At 40.6% G+C, this 15,409-nt stretch overlaps 1 protein-coding gene across 5 annotated transcripts in view; it reads right to left on the bottom strand.

The window, feature by feature from the left end:
* The window catches only part of ANKRD31 (ankyrin repeat domain 31), a 51,240-nt gene that overhangs the window by 24,432 nt on the left and 11,399 nt on the right, over positions 1–15,409 (bottom strand). For all 5 annotated transcript variants that reach the window (XM_077347395.1, XM_077347399.1, XM_077347400.1 and 2 more), the window contains exons 7-11: positions 13,109–13,675; positions 12,459–12,727; positions 11,860–11,990; positions 9,738–9,920; positions 7,912–8,054 (exon numbers count right to left, since the gene is read on the bottom strand). In XM_077347395.1, coding sequence (XP_077203510.1) covers positions 7,912–8,054; positions 9,738–9,920; positions 11,860–11,990; positions 12,459–12,727; positions 13,109–13,675 — 1,293 coding nt within the window. The remainder of the gene's footprint in view (positions 1–7,911; positions 8,055–9,737; positions 9,921–11,859; positions 11,991–12,458; positions 12,728–13,108; positions 13,676–15,409) is intronic.

Genomic DNA, 15,409 nt, shown 5'->3' with positions numbered 1-15,409 from the left:
AATGAGGCTGAACTCTAACCTATAACCTTCAAAAATAATGGAACGCACCCAAGAGTCACAAGCAATCCAGAACCAGGCATAAAGCCAATAGGTCCTGGAAAAACAATCGTGCTGGAGTACAGGAACGAACTAGTCAGAATTTCTGGGTCTGGGTAGAATGCTCCTGCTCAAATGAATGCTGGTTGAGGCGCTGACACCAAGGTATTTTCTTCCTCTGATAATGGAACTGAGTTCCACCAGGATACTAGGTCGATGCTGCTGCTGGGCACTGGAAGCCATAGTACAGAGTTGGGTAAGACGGTTGTTGTTAATTAAAACGGTTGTAATGAAACTGGCGGAGGAGGTATCTGGCTGACTGTCTATTCTTCTTCAATGAGGAAAGAAAGTCATCAGTGGACCATGCAAAGAGGCATGACATCTCAAACGGCATATCCTCAACCTTAATTTGAATCTCCAATGGGAGCAAAGTGTTTCTGAGCTAAGAGTGCTAATGTAGAAGAACTACAGAGGCCATAAATTTGGCTGCAACATCAGCTGCATGCTTACCTATGCTGATCCCTTGTTTAGAAGTCCGTACGGCTTCATTCTGGATCATCCGCACCAGGCCCTTCTGTTCTTCGGGTATTCTTCAAGGTATTTCTTCAAGGTATTTTGAAAGGCTTTCCCAAAGGCAAACCTGGTACGCTCTGAAAACAGCCTGGTAACTGGCTATTCTAAATAAGTGAGGAAGATGAATATATCTCTCTACCGGGGATGTCAAGCCTCCTGCTCTCCCTGTCAACAGGAGAAGAATGCTGGCCAGGCTTTCTCTTAAGCTGCATGTCATCAATGATGGAAGAGTCAGCAGAAGAGTGAATTGAGAGATACTCAGAAGAATTCTGTTTGATGCGATACAAGGATTCTCTTAGGAACAGGCTGAACTGAAGCTGGTTTATTCCAAATGGGGACAGTCAAGTCATCAGATCCCTGTATAACAGGCAGAGCTATAGCTGTGGGGGGAACTGGAATATAAACGGCTGAGGATCTTGTCCTTGAGCCTGCTATCTGAAGTTGAGACGTCCACTATCCGAAGTTGAGACGTCCAGCTGCAAAGTTTTTACCATATGCAAAAGCTACTCTCCATACATCCTGTAATCCTCCCCTTGAGAGGTGGACGTAAGATCTGCCATCACATTGTCAGTTTAGAAACTGTCTCAGGGCTGTTCTGTGGCTGAATGGTTGCATCAGCTACAACACTAATGAATGACGCCCTGACGGCTGAAGTGCTATCCAGGAAATCCAAGGTGGGGTCAATTTCTCCCTCTTCTATAGGGCAGTCCCACTGGCCAACATATGTCAGTGAATAATTTGCAGGGGCATGACCAGACGGTCTCCAGACAGGTGGAACTGGATGATGCTGCCCTGGGGAAAAACTGGAACTATCCTCCTCAAAGCACAATCCTGAAGAAAGGGCACAATCTACATATATGTTAATATACTTCCTTGTTATAGAAAGAAAACTATGTTTGCACAGAGGCTTAAAGTTAAAGCAAGAAACTACAATGGGTACATATTAGGGCCTTACAGATATGATGTATGCAAAATGGAATAGTACAACTATTGGAATGCAAAATGGAATAGTACAACAGATAGTACTCATGCTATTGAATGAAATGCTTGTGAAGCTTTCATTAGAATGAGAAATTATTGCATTTGAAACAGCTTACAGAAATGACAGAAGTAATTTTGAAAGATATTGAAATATCTGTTGTCAATTTGCTGTATTTCCTACACCAGATCTTTTTCAGGAACCATAAAAGTTTAAAAATGAACTAAATAATATACTATCAGTGAATGCAAAATACGCTTTCACATGTATGAGGCAGTCGTATTGGGAAAATGATGAGAGACCAGGTACAATTTTAGCACATTGTTTAAAACAGCAAAATCTATTATTTATTTATAACACTTCTATAGCACCCTCCTCTGAGGCTCGTAAAATGAATAGGAACTATATTTATTTGATCAAAAATTAGAATACAATACATACTGCCTCTATTAAAATAAACTTCATTTTATAAGTTCTAGTATGAACTGTACAGTAAAGGAAGAGATTTTTTTTTAAAATTGGAAATGTTCCTCACTTTGAGTTTCCATGTTTAGAAGTGAATAGTAATTAACACAGCAACAGTGAACAACCTGATAAAAGTGCAGATGGTTTATTTAGGAATTAACATACGATAAAAAAGAGGAGAGACAGAAATAGGTACCTAACTACATCTCTAGCTGAGAGAGGGCAAGGTAGAGTATGGCAATTCCAAGAAGGGGTAAATTGCCCTAAGAGTAGCAATCTGTAGACAGACAAGCAAGGACATTTAGCAGAAGAAAAAATGCTGCTGACTCCACTATCCTAATTAACTTATTGCCATCTGAAAATTCTTCTTTTGTTTGTCAGTACACCAGACATTGCGTTTTCCAACAATACCATGCTGCATTTTTTTAAAGTCTTTAGGGTTCTACTGGACTCTTGCTCTTTTCTACTGCTACAGATGAATATGGCTTCCCATCTAGATATTATTATGTAACAGATTGTTGCTGAACCTTTGTGCACAGGTTTTAAAAGACAATGAATAATTAATAATAACAAATCTCAAGGACCAGATGGGTTGTCTACTGAATGGTATGAAACCTTTTCAGTTTATTTAAAATTCCAAAGCTCTACCAATTTCATAATGAGATGTTTGAGTCTGGCTCATTGTTGTTATATGATGCCTATTATTATGGTGATAGCAAAACCTGGCAAAGATGGCACATGTCATGAACCAGCCTCAGACCAGCATGGACTACTCAGAGGGTGAACTGAGCTGTGGGGGAAATGAGACAGGCAAAGCTCATCTGTCTCACACCCATCCATTTCACTTCCCCCCACTTCAAAGTAGGGAGCAGAACCAATGGCTTTAATGGCTTTCAGCCATTTAAACCTAGCAGCTGATTGGCAGACCCACCCCACTGTTAGGTCTAAATGTCTGGCATTCAGTTTCAGCCCCCCCCCCTTCAAAGCACAGGGAAATGGGCAGATTAAAAGGCTACCAGCAATTTTAACCTAGTAAATCACAGTTAAAAAAAGGTAACGAGGAACCTGCATAGGCAGCAGGAAAGCAAATCTTCACAGCAGATGAAAGAACAAAGTAGCTTTAATCATCAGCTTGCACAAAAACAGAAATCAAAATAGAAGTCAAAGTCAGTAAAACTTGCACTAGTTACAGGCTGATGTTTTGTGACTCTTTAAAGGTAAAGGTAAAGGTATCCCCTGTGCAAGCACCGAGTCTCTTTACTCAATGACAATTAACAATTAAGCTTACAGTTGAACAATGGTCCCATCACTCGGAGCTCTTCAGGAACATACTTGAGGCAGCCAATTAACCCATTTCACTCTCCCCTCCTTTGAAGCGGGGAGGGGGGAAGCAAAACAGACTGGTAAAATGGCTTACAGGGATTTCAACCTTACTGTGGAGGTGGCCTGACCATCAGTTGTTAGGTTTACAGCTAGAAACCATTAAAACCTTACAGCTCAGCTACAGGCCCCACACCACTCAGCTGTTAGGTTTAATCAGCCCTGAACAGCCTAATTGAACCAGACAGGTCTGGTAAATGTTAAGGGAAGATGCCTTCCCAGAACATTGTTTGCGAGCTCATTTGTGCCCATCCTTAAATGGGATTTTTACACTGGTTTATGAGTTTTGCCATTTTCACAGCTGAGGCCTAGGTATGACTTCTCAACATCTGCTGAATGGCAATATTTATAACTGCAACTTCTGTTGGTATCTAAATATGGACCTGTGGCATGAATAAGTCCCCCTTGCTCCTGGAAATTCTAATTGAATTGATGCAAAAAACAAAATCTACAGTATCTTTCTATAAATATTTCATGTGGCTTACTTATAATATGCAGACACTCAGGAATGAATGGAATAAGGAACTAGATTGCCCTATTTTGCCAAAGCAATAGGATAAAGCCTTAAAGTTTAAACCTATTCTTTCCATGGATCATAAATTGTGACTTATTGAGCAAAAAATTATGTTTAGGATATTCTGAACAACACAGCAACCCTTTAGCAAAGGACTGTCTAACTGTTGGTGTTGTAACTCACAGGATGTTCCTTAAATGTATGATTTGGGAGTATCCAGTCATTCAATTTTTCCGGAAGGAAGTTATTACTCATATTATATTGCAATGTTAGTTGATTTTATTTATTTATGTATTTAATGTCTATACCACTCCTTAGGGCGGTTTACAATAATAACAGCACAGTTAAAACCAGTACCCCTCCTCCCACTCCCTTAAATATCCTCCACCAGGCTAACTGGACTGGGGAGGGTCCAAATAAGGGGGGCAGAGCGCCAAGGAGAAGGAAGGAGGCCTATATAATTTTCAAACAGCCATAGCATCAACCATAAGACTGATGCAAAAGTGCTTGTTTTGCAGGCCCTGCAGAATTTTGATAGTCTCCATTCCAATGGTTCTGGACCTCTGAGCCTGACCAACTGGGCTGCAACTGTCAGATTGTGAATCATCACTTGGCAGGGTAAGTAGTATCCTCTTGCAGCAGACTATCCATAGCTGATTGTGACCTATGCCCTCCTTTGTCTGTCTGTTTTTCTTCCCCAGAGCCCTCTGCCTCTTCCAGGTCATCTCTGCTTGTCTGATCCATGACACCAACTGCTTGTGCTGAAAAACAAGTTCTGAGGCTACATCCAATATCCAGATTGGCCCTGGAGATCTGCTGACTAGATACTGCAGCCTAGATTCACTAGGTAGAGCCACTGCATATTTTGGTAGTAGCATATATTCAAACAAGAATTTTGAAGACTGAAGTGACGGGTTCCATGTGAATTGCAATTTAAAATGGATCAGCCAATCCTTAAGAGAGACAGACAAGCAATATTCTGAAGGAATGGTGTCTAATCAGTACTAGTACCACCTGCCTAGATGGCACTCTTGTAACAAAGATTCTAGTATGCTACGTTTGTGTGGCTAAAGAGTATAAGAGGTACACATGGACCTGTAATGGCTGCTGGTATCTCTGGTTGAAGGCCATCTTTAGTGCCTTATTCTTTTCAGTCTCATTTTTCATAACAGTCTGTTAATTACAGGTGGACAAGGTAAGAGAGACTGTTCTTCCAAAGAACCTGGATGGCATTACCTAATCATTAGGGATTAGGCACTAATGATAGATTGTACTATCACTTAGCAAAAATCATAATACTTGTCGTGGAAACAGGTTGCAAATAGGGTTGAATTTAGGAACCCCAGTTTTGGAACAATCTTTAAACCGCTCTGCAGGAGCGGTATAAATAAAACAGTAAGTCTTGTAGGGGTGCACATTGTCCGCGATGGGGGAGCCAACGATTGGCCCATTGCCCCAGGACTGACCAGTTGGAAGGCCCAACCCGCCCACCCCCCAAACTTGGGCCACCTTTGCCCCACGGTGGCCATTCCTGTGCTGGCCGCCAAGAGGCAAGGTAGGCCCAGAGGCCCCGGGAAGCTGGACCGGGAGGGGGGGAGAGGGCGCTTCGCAGCCAGGGCAGGAGCTGGGCCGGAATGTCATAGACACAAAGCCAGGAAGCTGGCCCGGGGGGGGGGGGAGGGCTTTGCAGCCGCAACAGGGCTATGAGACCGCGGGAGAGGATTTTGAGGGCTCTTAGCTACAATAGCTCGTGGGGTTTTTCCAGCTATGCCGGAGCAAGCTACTAATACCCTATATGTTTTCGGAACACCTGGCCATAGTGATCCACTTGACGGCCATCTCCAGGCTGTATCTATGGGGCCTTCCCTGGGCTATGACTCAGAAGCTTCAGATGATGCAAAATGCAGCAAAATGGGGTGGGATTGTAAATCGTAATCTGGGTTGTAAATCTGGAAGGGTTGTAAATCGTAAATTCTGTGTGATTTTTTTTGTGCTTAATTGATGATAGCCACTACAAGACAGCAAGACGGGAGTGGCAGCCTTAAAATATAATAAATATAGATATAATATAAAATAAATTGGGGATGTGAAAGGGGGAATGTCAACTCTGCCATTTGGAAACATTGAACTGACTACCTGAAAACAAAGCTTACCATTTGCGTGATTAACCTGCAGCAACAATGTACAATTGGGGGCCATTACGCACAGAAAAATAAAAAGCCTTTCACCAGCGCAATGGTGTAATGCTAAATAAATACGCGCTTCCCAGAATTTCCCACCTGCTGGCTCCTCTGCTCCCGTCTTGCACTTCCTGGAATTCTGCACAACTGCTTGAAATGTCAGAAGAGGGGAACGTGCTATACACGTTCTTCTCTTCCCCCTGTCTATCAAGACAGGCATCCAATCATCTTTCTCCCTCATTTAAAGGGACCATGATATCAGTTATTTAAAAAAAAAAAGATCTCAGTTTAAATGCCTATGCATCTATTCAAAGATGCATATGGCTTTTTTTCTGCCACCCCTCTTGGAATCCTGAGCCTTAAAGCTGTTAACTTTTTTTTCCCCCAATTTTTTTTTTGGGGGGGGAGAGGCATACTTTTATTGTAAACTGGTGGGGAAATTTTTTCTCTCTCTCTCTGCCTGGGCGATTGTGTGCCTATTCTTTGCCACAGGCAATTTTTTCTTTAAAAAAATAGAAAGCCCCATTCTGGGTGAAGATAGAGGGAGGCAGGCTCAAGGATGGGCATTGGAGCTCTCACTGCTTTGGTGACGCACGTTATCTTTTGCTCCTAGCTTGCTGGCAGCTCTCATTCTGCTAGTGCTACTTTGCATGGGTAATCCAGTTTTCTGACCCAGTGGGTTAAACTGATTAGTGTTGGTCGAAGGGGGGGAGCTTGGGGGCCAACTGGAAGTGGTGGTTTGGGTCGACCTCAACCAAATGTCTGGTGGAGGAGCTCCCTTTTGCAGGCCCCGTGGAACTGTTTAGGTTCTGTAAGTTCATGATGTAGTGCAAAACGCCAAAAAAAAATAGAAGACCAGGGCTACTTATATGCAGGAATTTTGTTCCACATGGAAAGCAGAAAGCCCCCAGATTAAAGAGGAGCATCCACATGTTCATTCCAAACAAAAGTGATGGCATTCACAGAGATTTCACCTTTAAGTAGTGGGAAAACACAAACCCTTTTTACAATTTAACAAGAAGCCAGTGTGGATACTTTATCCATCATCACTACAGGTGAGGAAATGAACCAAACTCAAAAGCCCCCATCCAAACTGAGCCCATTACCTTCTTGTTCTACACTCTTGGCCCCTTCCCTTCTTGAGTAATAAAATATGCTCATACATATTGTGTATTTCAATATGAGCATTCTAGTGCTGCATATTACTGATGTATTTGTATTACTCTGCCTACTTAAGTTGAATTTTCTTCAACAAACTCTCATACTTCTTTCAAACATGCACCAAGAGCCTCAGCACCTTGTCAATAATCCTTTTAACAATTTGCATATGTCACTGCCCAAATTGAAAGCATTTCTAATGTAAAATGAAAGGCTAGGAGTTGTAAGATATTTTCCTTACATTCACAAGTAGTAAGCTAAAGTGGAAAATGGGCCACCTACATAGAAACATGAACATGTAGCTTTCTGACCAAACAAGGTAAGAACATGAATAAGTTGCAGACTTTGAGCACTGGTGAGGAATAGTAACTGATAATGTCTCAAAACCCCTCTTACTGACATTACTGACAAAAAGGTAACTTATCAGAAGGGCTGGGGAATGGTCCCTATGTTCTACAGGAAAAATAGCTTAACATGAAGGAGTGAATTTTAAATCAATACAGAATGTTCAATTGGGTCTATGTCACTAATCATGGCAATTGTAATTCATGCAGTTCCCTGAATACACTGACAAACACTTTTGTACAATGCAAATGGCACTTCATTTTCAAATACAGAAATGTTACCTTGTAATGACCCTCTTTAACTGCATCATGTAGTGGTGTTACTTGTTCATATCCTTTACAGTTAACATCAGCACCAGCTTTTAAAAGTTCATTTGTTGCTTCAAAAAACCCAGCTAAACTGGCTTCATGTAAAGCAGTCCACCCTAAAGAACACATGGGGGGAAAAAAACTTTTTCTCAAATGGTATAGCTAACCTATACCCCCATTAGTACAGAAGAATGTTTGCACAATATCATCATCTTAGGATCTCATTTAAGAATTGCACAAACAACTCAAGTCATCAGCACAATGGACCGAAGCAGCAGCCAGGAAGGAGGATGAGGAGGAGCTGCAGCCTGGTACCGACTGATCCACAGACCGGTCCCGGTCTCCGGACCGGGGGTTGGAGACCACTGGGCTAAAGTGTTGCACTAAAACCTAAGAAACCTAGGTTCAAATCCCCCCTTTGCATGAAGTTTACAGGGCAAACCTAGAGTTAACTATGCTTCACAGCCTAGCCTACTGTTAGTGGTCAGACCCCTTCTCATTTTGAGGGGACGTTTGCCCGCAAACATTCTTTGTCAGTGTTGCCTCCACCTAACTATTATATTGCTCTCTAGCATTTTTGTGCTAGAAATGGATGAATGTGTGCCTGTTTGACTGAAGGCTCACCAGCAATTATCTGCACACATGCAGAACACAGGAAATGTATTCTCCAGCCAGATGCCATTCTTGCCAGTAGCTGCCTGGATTCCTCAAGTGATCTCATTATGGCTCCTCCAGGGTACTCAGCTGCTGCCTTTTTTCTCCTCTGTCTAGAAATAATCTGAAGGTAAATGGCACCCCTAAGAATAGTACTAGTCTTATCATCCCTTAAGTGCTTCTTTCTTCCTGCTACACAGAATTTCACTAGTCATTATTAACATACCTACCACATTTAAACCCAGATCTGGTGGGACCTCCACAGAAGTCACTCACTACCAATTCTATGACATCACTGGTGGCGATCAGTTATTGCATTACTGATGCCTCTAGGCAGGCGTACCACCATAGGATGAGGTTATTTTTACCACCGTGATGCTATTATGTTGTGTATTTTAACTGGGTTTCAATAGAGTTTTTATTGGGGAGGGGGTTGTATTAAATCTATTTTGTAACCCGCCACAAGCTGGTTTGCCAAGAATGGCGGGCAATAAGTCCAATAATAAATAAATAAATAAAATTATCTACATTTGGGGCTGTTGTTCTTAGTTTTTTCATGTATATTAAATTAATAAGAAGCCAAGAAGCCAAAGGATCCGCTGACTCGACATGATCAAAGCCAATACAGGGATGACCATGAACCAATTAAAAGAAGCAGTCAGAAACAGGGACGCATGGCAAAGACTTTCCTATAGAATCGCCAAGGCTCGGACATGACTGAACGGATATCATCATCATCAATAAGAATTTTACCAAATCCTAAATTAACAAAGGCTAGTTCCACTTGGGAATTTCCCCCTGTACTTACAGAAAGCAGAAATCTCCCATATATATATATATATGTGACATTGTGCTCATTTTGAGCACATAAGGTTCCAGTTTCCCAAAGTTTCACCACTGAAACCACGGGGGAAAAAATAAACCCATATTTCTATATTTTATAGGAAAATCTGAAGAATGGCTAGGGGTAGGGTAGGAGTCCATGTGGACACACTTCATACCACTTTGTACAATAACCACAAACCATTCTGGCAAAATTGAATTCATGCCAAATAAACTTGCTCAGGATTGGACAGTACAAATCTTTTGCGCACACACACACACATATTATGTTTTTTAACCCTTACATTAAAGGGAGAGCTTACCTGCATAGTCTTTAGCGTTTACAATTGCACCAGCATTTATCACTGTACATATACGATCTAGATCATCTTGTATAACAGCTCTATGTAATAGTGTTTGACCAAAAATGTCTCTTCTGTTAATACTTGAAAGTGGCATGTAATTAAACGATGAATCATTCAAATTCTTAAAAGTGGTTTGCTTCCCTGAGACACATACACAAAAATTCAGTAAGAAACAAATATAGTTATTTGCTTAACTGGTAAAGTTTGCTTTAAAAGATCTGAAATAGAAAAACTTGGTCTATCCTTGCCACATGTGAAGCATTCGTATAGTTCCAATAGCTACAACTGACATTACAAAAACAATCTTCAATAAAAATTGAGTCCAATAGCACCTTTAAGACCAACAAAGATTTATTCAAGGAGTGCAGGCACGCTTCCTCAGACAAAATTGAACAAGAATAATGAGAGCGTGTATATATAAAGAAAAGGTAAATTAGTGGCAAATTAGTAAACTGTGTCATAGTATCCAAATTATGCCATATTATGCCATATGACAATTCTTTGCTAAAACAGCTAATCAGTCCTTTTGAGTTCAGTTGTAGTTCACAAACACATTGGAGAAATAAAATTGTTCATGTTAATGGCAGGCACTTTCCCAGTTGTGAAAAGAAATAATTAAAAGAGAATAGTTGCTTGCCCCATCCGTCTCCACCCGAGAATGGAAGCATCCCTGCAAGTAACAAGCTGTGCTGGCAAGTTATCTTGTCCAGAGACCAGAGAGTTAGATTCAAAATTTGAAAGAAACTTGCACAGGTACAGACTGACTGTTCCTTTTTTACTAAATGCAAATGCCTGGATATTATGCCCAAAGGACTAAGAATCTGCTGCAATCCACTTATCCTACAGACTATGCAGAAAAGCTTTTTGTCACATTCTCCAAGAAAATATTCAAGCATCTGGTCAGTGTTTTGTACTACAAACAGAAGCTGATCAAACTTTCTGAACTGGATATTTTTAAAAGGAATCGACCCACATGGCAAAATTACCACAAAAATAGACAAGCCATTTACAACTCAATTGGATTTACTGAAACAACAAAAGCTTATTTCTCCAATGTTTTTGTGAACTCAAAAGGACTGATTAGCTGTTTTAGCAAAGAATTATCATATGGCACAATTTGGATACTATGACACAGTTTACTAATTTGCCACTAATTTATCTTTTCTATATAGCTGCACTCTCATAATTCTTGTTCCATTTTGTCTGAGGAAGTGTGCCTGCATACGAAAGCTCATGCCTTGAATAAATCTTTATTGGTCTTAAAGGTGTTATTGGACAATTTTTGTTGTGCTCCTTCAGACCAACATGACTACCCACTTGAAAATAATGTGGTTCACACTGTCTCTTTAAAGTAGTTCAGCAGACATAGAAATTGAGGAATACGGTCAATCCAAATAGGAAGCATATACTGGGATTCAACTTCAAGAACTACTAGTTTGGTTTTTGGGTGTGAGGGGGACATATCAAGATAGTATTGTAAATTACGGTAGTAAAAACATATCCTTTGCATCTGTCTTCAGTTTATAACAGGTCTAAGCTTTTTCTTGCCTTTGTGACTCTTATGGTTGCAATAATTTCCTACAGAACAGTAGCAAGTCCTAGGCCCATTATACATGGGGGGGATAGCATACATTCGGGGTGGAATGGCAGCAACTAAAATCACCGATAACGCACGGAGCCGGCTGCAACTGGCCGCAGATTCGGTGCATGCTGCCAAAAAAGCCACGTTAGCGAAACGCAGAAGAAAGCGCAGCTTCCGGGTGACCGGGGCGCAACCAGAAGCGCCGCCGGGGTCGCCGCGTGCATAATCGGTTACTCTGGGTTTTGCCGCCGTTACATCCCATCCCGTGCATAACCGGTTTGCTTCGCATCTTCCCCCTCCGCATTTTCCATGTAACCCGAAATCACTGTTTCGGTGGACGTGCATAATGGGCCCTAGAGGCTCAATAAAACTCATTAAAGTTGGAAATGATCACAGGAATGGGAGGCACTCTGCCAAAGTGATATGTTAAGATAAAATTTATAGATGTCTGGTAATAAATTTCAGAGATCAAGGATAAATTATAAAAGCATCACTTACGACTTTTCTTGGCAATCCTCTGGCTTTTCCTCATCTGCCCAACTCTGCCATTCATATCTGTCAATGAGCCATGGGAGGATGCTATTCTTTGTTGTGAACACCAATCCCCTTTATCTTTAAGTTCACATGTTCTGCAGACAGAGTGTTGTAAATTATCAAAAAAAAATTTCCACATAAAAACACCACAATTATGTTTCTATAGTTTAACATATCAAATAAAAACTAAGTCTATTTATAGTGTATTCCTAAACAGAGCTATACTCTTCTACAGCCATTGACGTCAGTGGGTATGACTCTGCTCAGAACTGCCCTGTTCATATTCTGCAAACTATTATTTTATTTACTTGAAAGATATTTTATTTTATTTATTGAAACTTGCAAGAAATTCTCAACTGTTTATGAGATTTAAAGTAAACAACAATTATTAAAACAGAACAACAAATAATAATCAGTGAAGACAACAAAAATAACAGCCAGCTGTTGATTTTGTTTAAGTTTCTTTAGGAATTGTAGTTTTTAGAAAATTAGTTAGATATATGACAAATTATCTTCAGTGTTGTCTTCATTTCAATTAACTATAATCAAATTACATATCATACTCAGAATTCTTAGCAGGGAGTCTTTTTTGAGCCTTATAACTTTGTTTCTTCTGATGTGATCCTTCTAGAAATCTGTGATCATTCAAAGCATATACACCATCATGAGTAAAGTATCTTCTTTTCCTTGTTGATTTCCTTAATGTATGCAAAGTTTCTTGGATAGTTTGTTCTGATGAACTGGTTTCACTTAAAACAACTGGACCGCCATAAGACATGATGCTTTGATGATCTGAAAGGACTAATTTGTAGGTATGCTGATTACTGTCAAGCTATCAGAAAGCAATTACAAAAGGAAAAGGTTAAAATTGTAATTATGCAGTTCTACATTATACATCTAGCTCCTATTTTTAAAAATATAAACAAAATATAAACAAAATATACACAATATAAACAATATAAACAAAATATAAACAATATAAACAATATCCCCCTGAAGCCAGGGAATTGGGCAGGAGGGGGGCGGGTGGAGAGGCTTCAGGGCGGGCAAAGGAGCTGGGCTGCCACGAGACGAGGCGGCTTGCCTCCTTTACCTGCTCCTTTACCTAAGAATATAATAAACCAACCAATATGGCTGAGGGAAAAGTTGGCCAATTAGACAGTTTATGAGAAACATTAAAATGTCATACATTTAAAATTCAAATCACACCCACCTCTGAATGACATGGTAACTTGGTTATCGTTGAAATTTCTGTTGTTTCATGCTGTTCCAAATGTAATTTAGGCTTGAAATTTATGTCCATTTGCATGCAATCATCTATTTGTTTCTTTCTAGTGCTGTGCACTCTTTCCTTTTCCACTGCTTGGTCACTGAAACCTGCTAAAGATCCTGACATACAGTTCAGCGCTGTGAGAAGCTCTACTGGAAGGGCATTGTTTTCCTCATTTGCAGAAGCATCCATATAATGAGCATCATTGTGGTATTCCAGCATGTCAACCATAGGGCTTAACATTTGGGAGTCAAAATCACTGAGTACCTCTTCCACACCTTTAACTTCAGAAGGATCAGTTATTATTCTGCTTTTAGTTATATCAGATGCTATTATTTCAAGAGATCTATCTTTTCCAATCATATCTTCCTTGCTGGTTGTTGTGGTACTTTGAAACATGCATGATATCTCTGTACATCTTAACACTGAATCTCCTCCCACTTCTACTGTATCTATACCAGAACACAGATACGTTTCTGAAGAGACATGGCCAGTTAATATCTGTGGAACCTAAAAATATATATATGATATAATGCTAATATAAATGTATATACAATTATGCTCAATTAGCTGGCATTTAAGGTAGCACTTACACTAGGTCTTTAAGTCTAATTACAAACATTAACAATGGCATCCTGCTTTATCCAAAATATAAAGATATTCATTTAGGATACTTATTTGTCACATTGCCCATTAAAATGTTTGGCTTGCAGCAAGAGCATAAAAATACATTATAGAATCATAACATTGCCTTTTCTTTTATAAAAGAAATGCAGAAAAATTAAGCATCATAAGAAGAATTATAATACAATCCAGCAAAGTTATTCAGTAACAGGATTTGCGAAAACTAGATAAGAGCACAAGTAATGCTGCACCATCTGAAAAGCTCTGGGAGAATCTGGATAAAGAAGAGGATGGGAGGAAGTGGTAGCTGCATGGAGCATCAGGTACTGAAATAAGAGAAAGTAAAATGGTGTATTCCACCTGTCCGGAAGTGCACCTGTTACTTTAGCAGTGTAGGAGGTGTCTTGAGGAGGAACCAAACATAAAACCTGGCTAGAACTTTATCCTGTTTCCTGCCTAAGGGTGGGAGTTTAACAGAGACCAGTCTAACAGATGAGAACATTTGCTTGTTGGTGTAGCAGTTTCCGGGTTGTTAGGTCAGTTCTGGGTCCTCATTGTCAGTCATATCCAAAAGCCTGGTGGAAGAGCTCCATTTTGCCACCATGTAATGAGAGCATCATGTGTTGTTGGATCTGAAGCATGTCATGTCAAGCCCTAGTTGGTAGTAAAGGGAAGAGACAAAGAATGGAAAAGTGGGGCTTTTCTCATAAGAGATGTGCTGCCCTAGCCGGGCACACGCAGGATTAGTACAAGGGCAAGCACGGTTACCAAGTCAAGCATGTTCAAGTGCATACCAAAGAGCAGTCAAAAGTCCAGTCCGGGTCTTATCAGGAATTGTTAGCTGACAAAGTCCAAAGGAGAACCGAAAGAGTTGTCATTTATCTTTACCAAGGTCAAGCCGTGAATCTGTGGAGCATTCAATCAAAGCATAATCTAGTCGGGTGAAGCAAGGATCAAACAGAGCTTCACCGAAGCATCGGTGAGCAGGAACCCAGTCAAGACACAAGGTTATACCCACACTAAGAAGCACTTCTGCTGTGCATAAGAACAAGCTGAGCTGTCACACCAAGTGGCTGCACCAGACACTCAGCCTTCATCCGATGAATGAGCCCCTCCTGAGCCCAACCTAGCCTGTTGCTTTAGTCTAAGCCGAGCATTTTGCCTGTGTGTTGCTAACGTTGTCCTCCTGCATTCCCTCCTGTGCTCTGGAGATGAGTCTGGGCTGTTCAGGGGTGTTGCTGCAGGCTGAGGTAATGCTGGTGCAGAGGGCATGGTGCTTGTCTGGCTGGGACCTTTAAGTAGTTGAAAGGTGTTTGCAGATGACACCAAATTGGGAGGACTGGCAAATACTCCGGAAGATAAGAGACAGAGTTCAACGAGATCTGAACACAATGGAAAAATGGGCAAATGAGAACAAGATGCAATTTAATAAAGATAAGTGTAAAGTTCTGCATCTGGGTCAGAAAAATGAAAAGCATGCCTACTGGATGGGGGATATACTTCTAGGTAACACTGTGTGTGAATGAGACCTTGGGGTACTTGTGGATTGTAAACTAAACATGAGCAGGCAGTGTGATGCAGCGGTAAAAAAGGTGAATGCCATTTTGGGCTGTATTAACA

This window comes from Paroedura picta, chromosome 7 (genome assembly GCF_049243985.1).
Source record: "Paroedura picta isolate Pp20150507F chromosome 7, Ppicta_v3.0, whole genome shotgun sequence".
Lineage (NCBI taxonomy): Eukaryota > Metazoa > Chordata > Lepidosauria > Squamata > Gekkonidae > Paroedura > Paroedura picta.
Note: the sequence above shows the minus strand (reverse complement) of the source record. Positions and strands in the feature narration are given on the sequence as shown.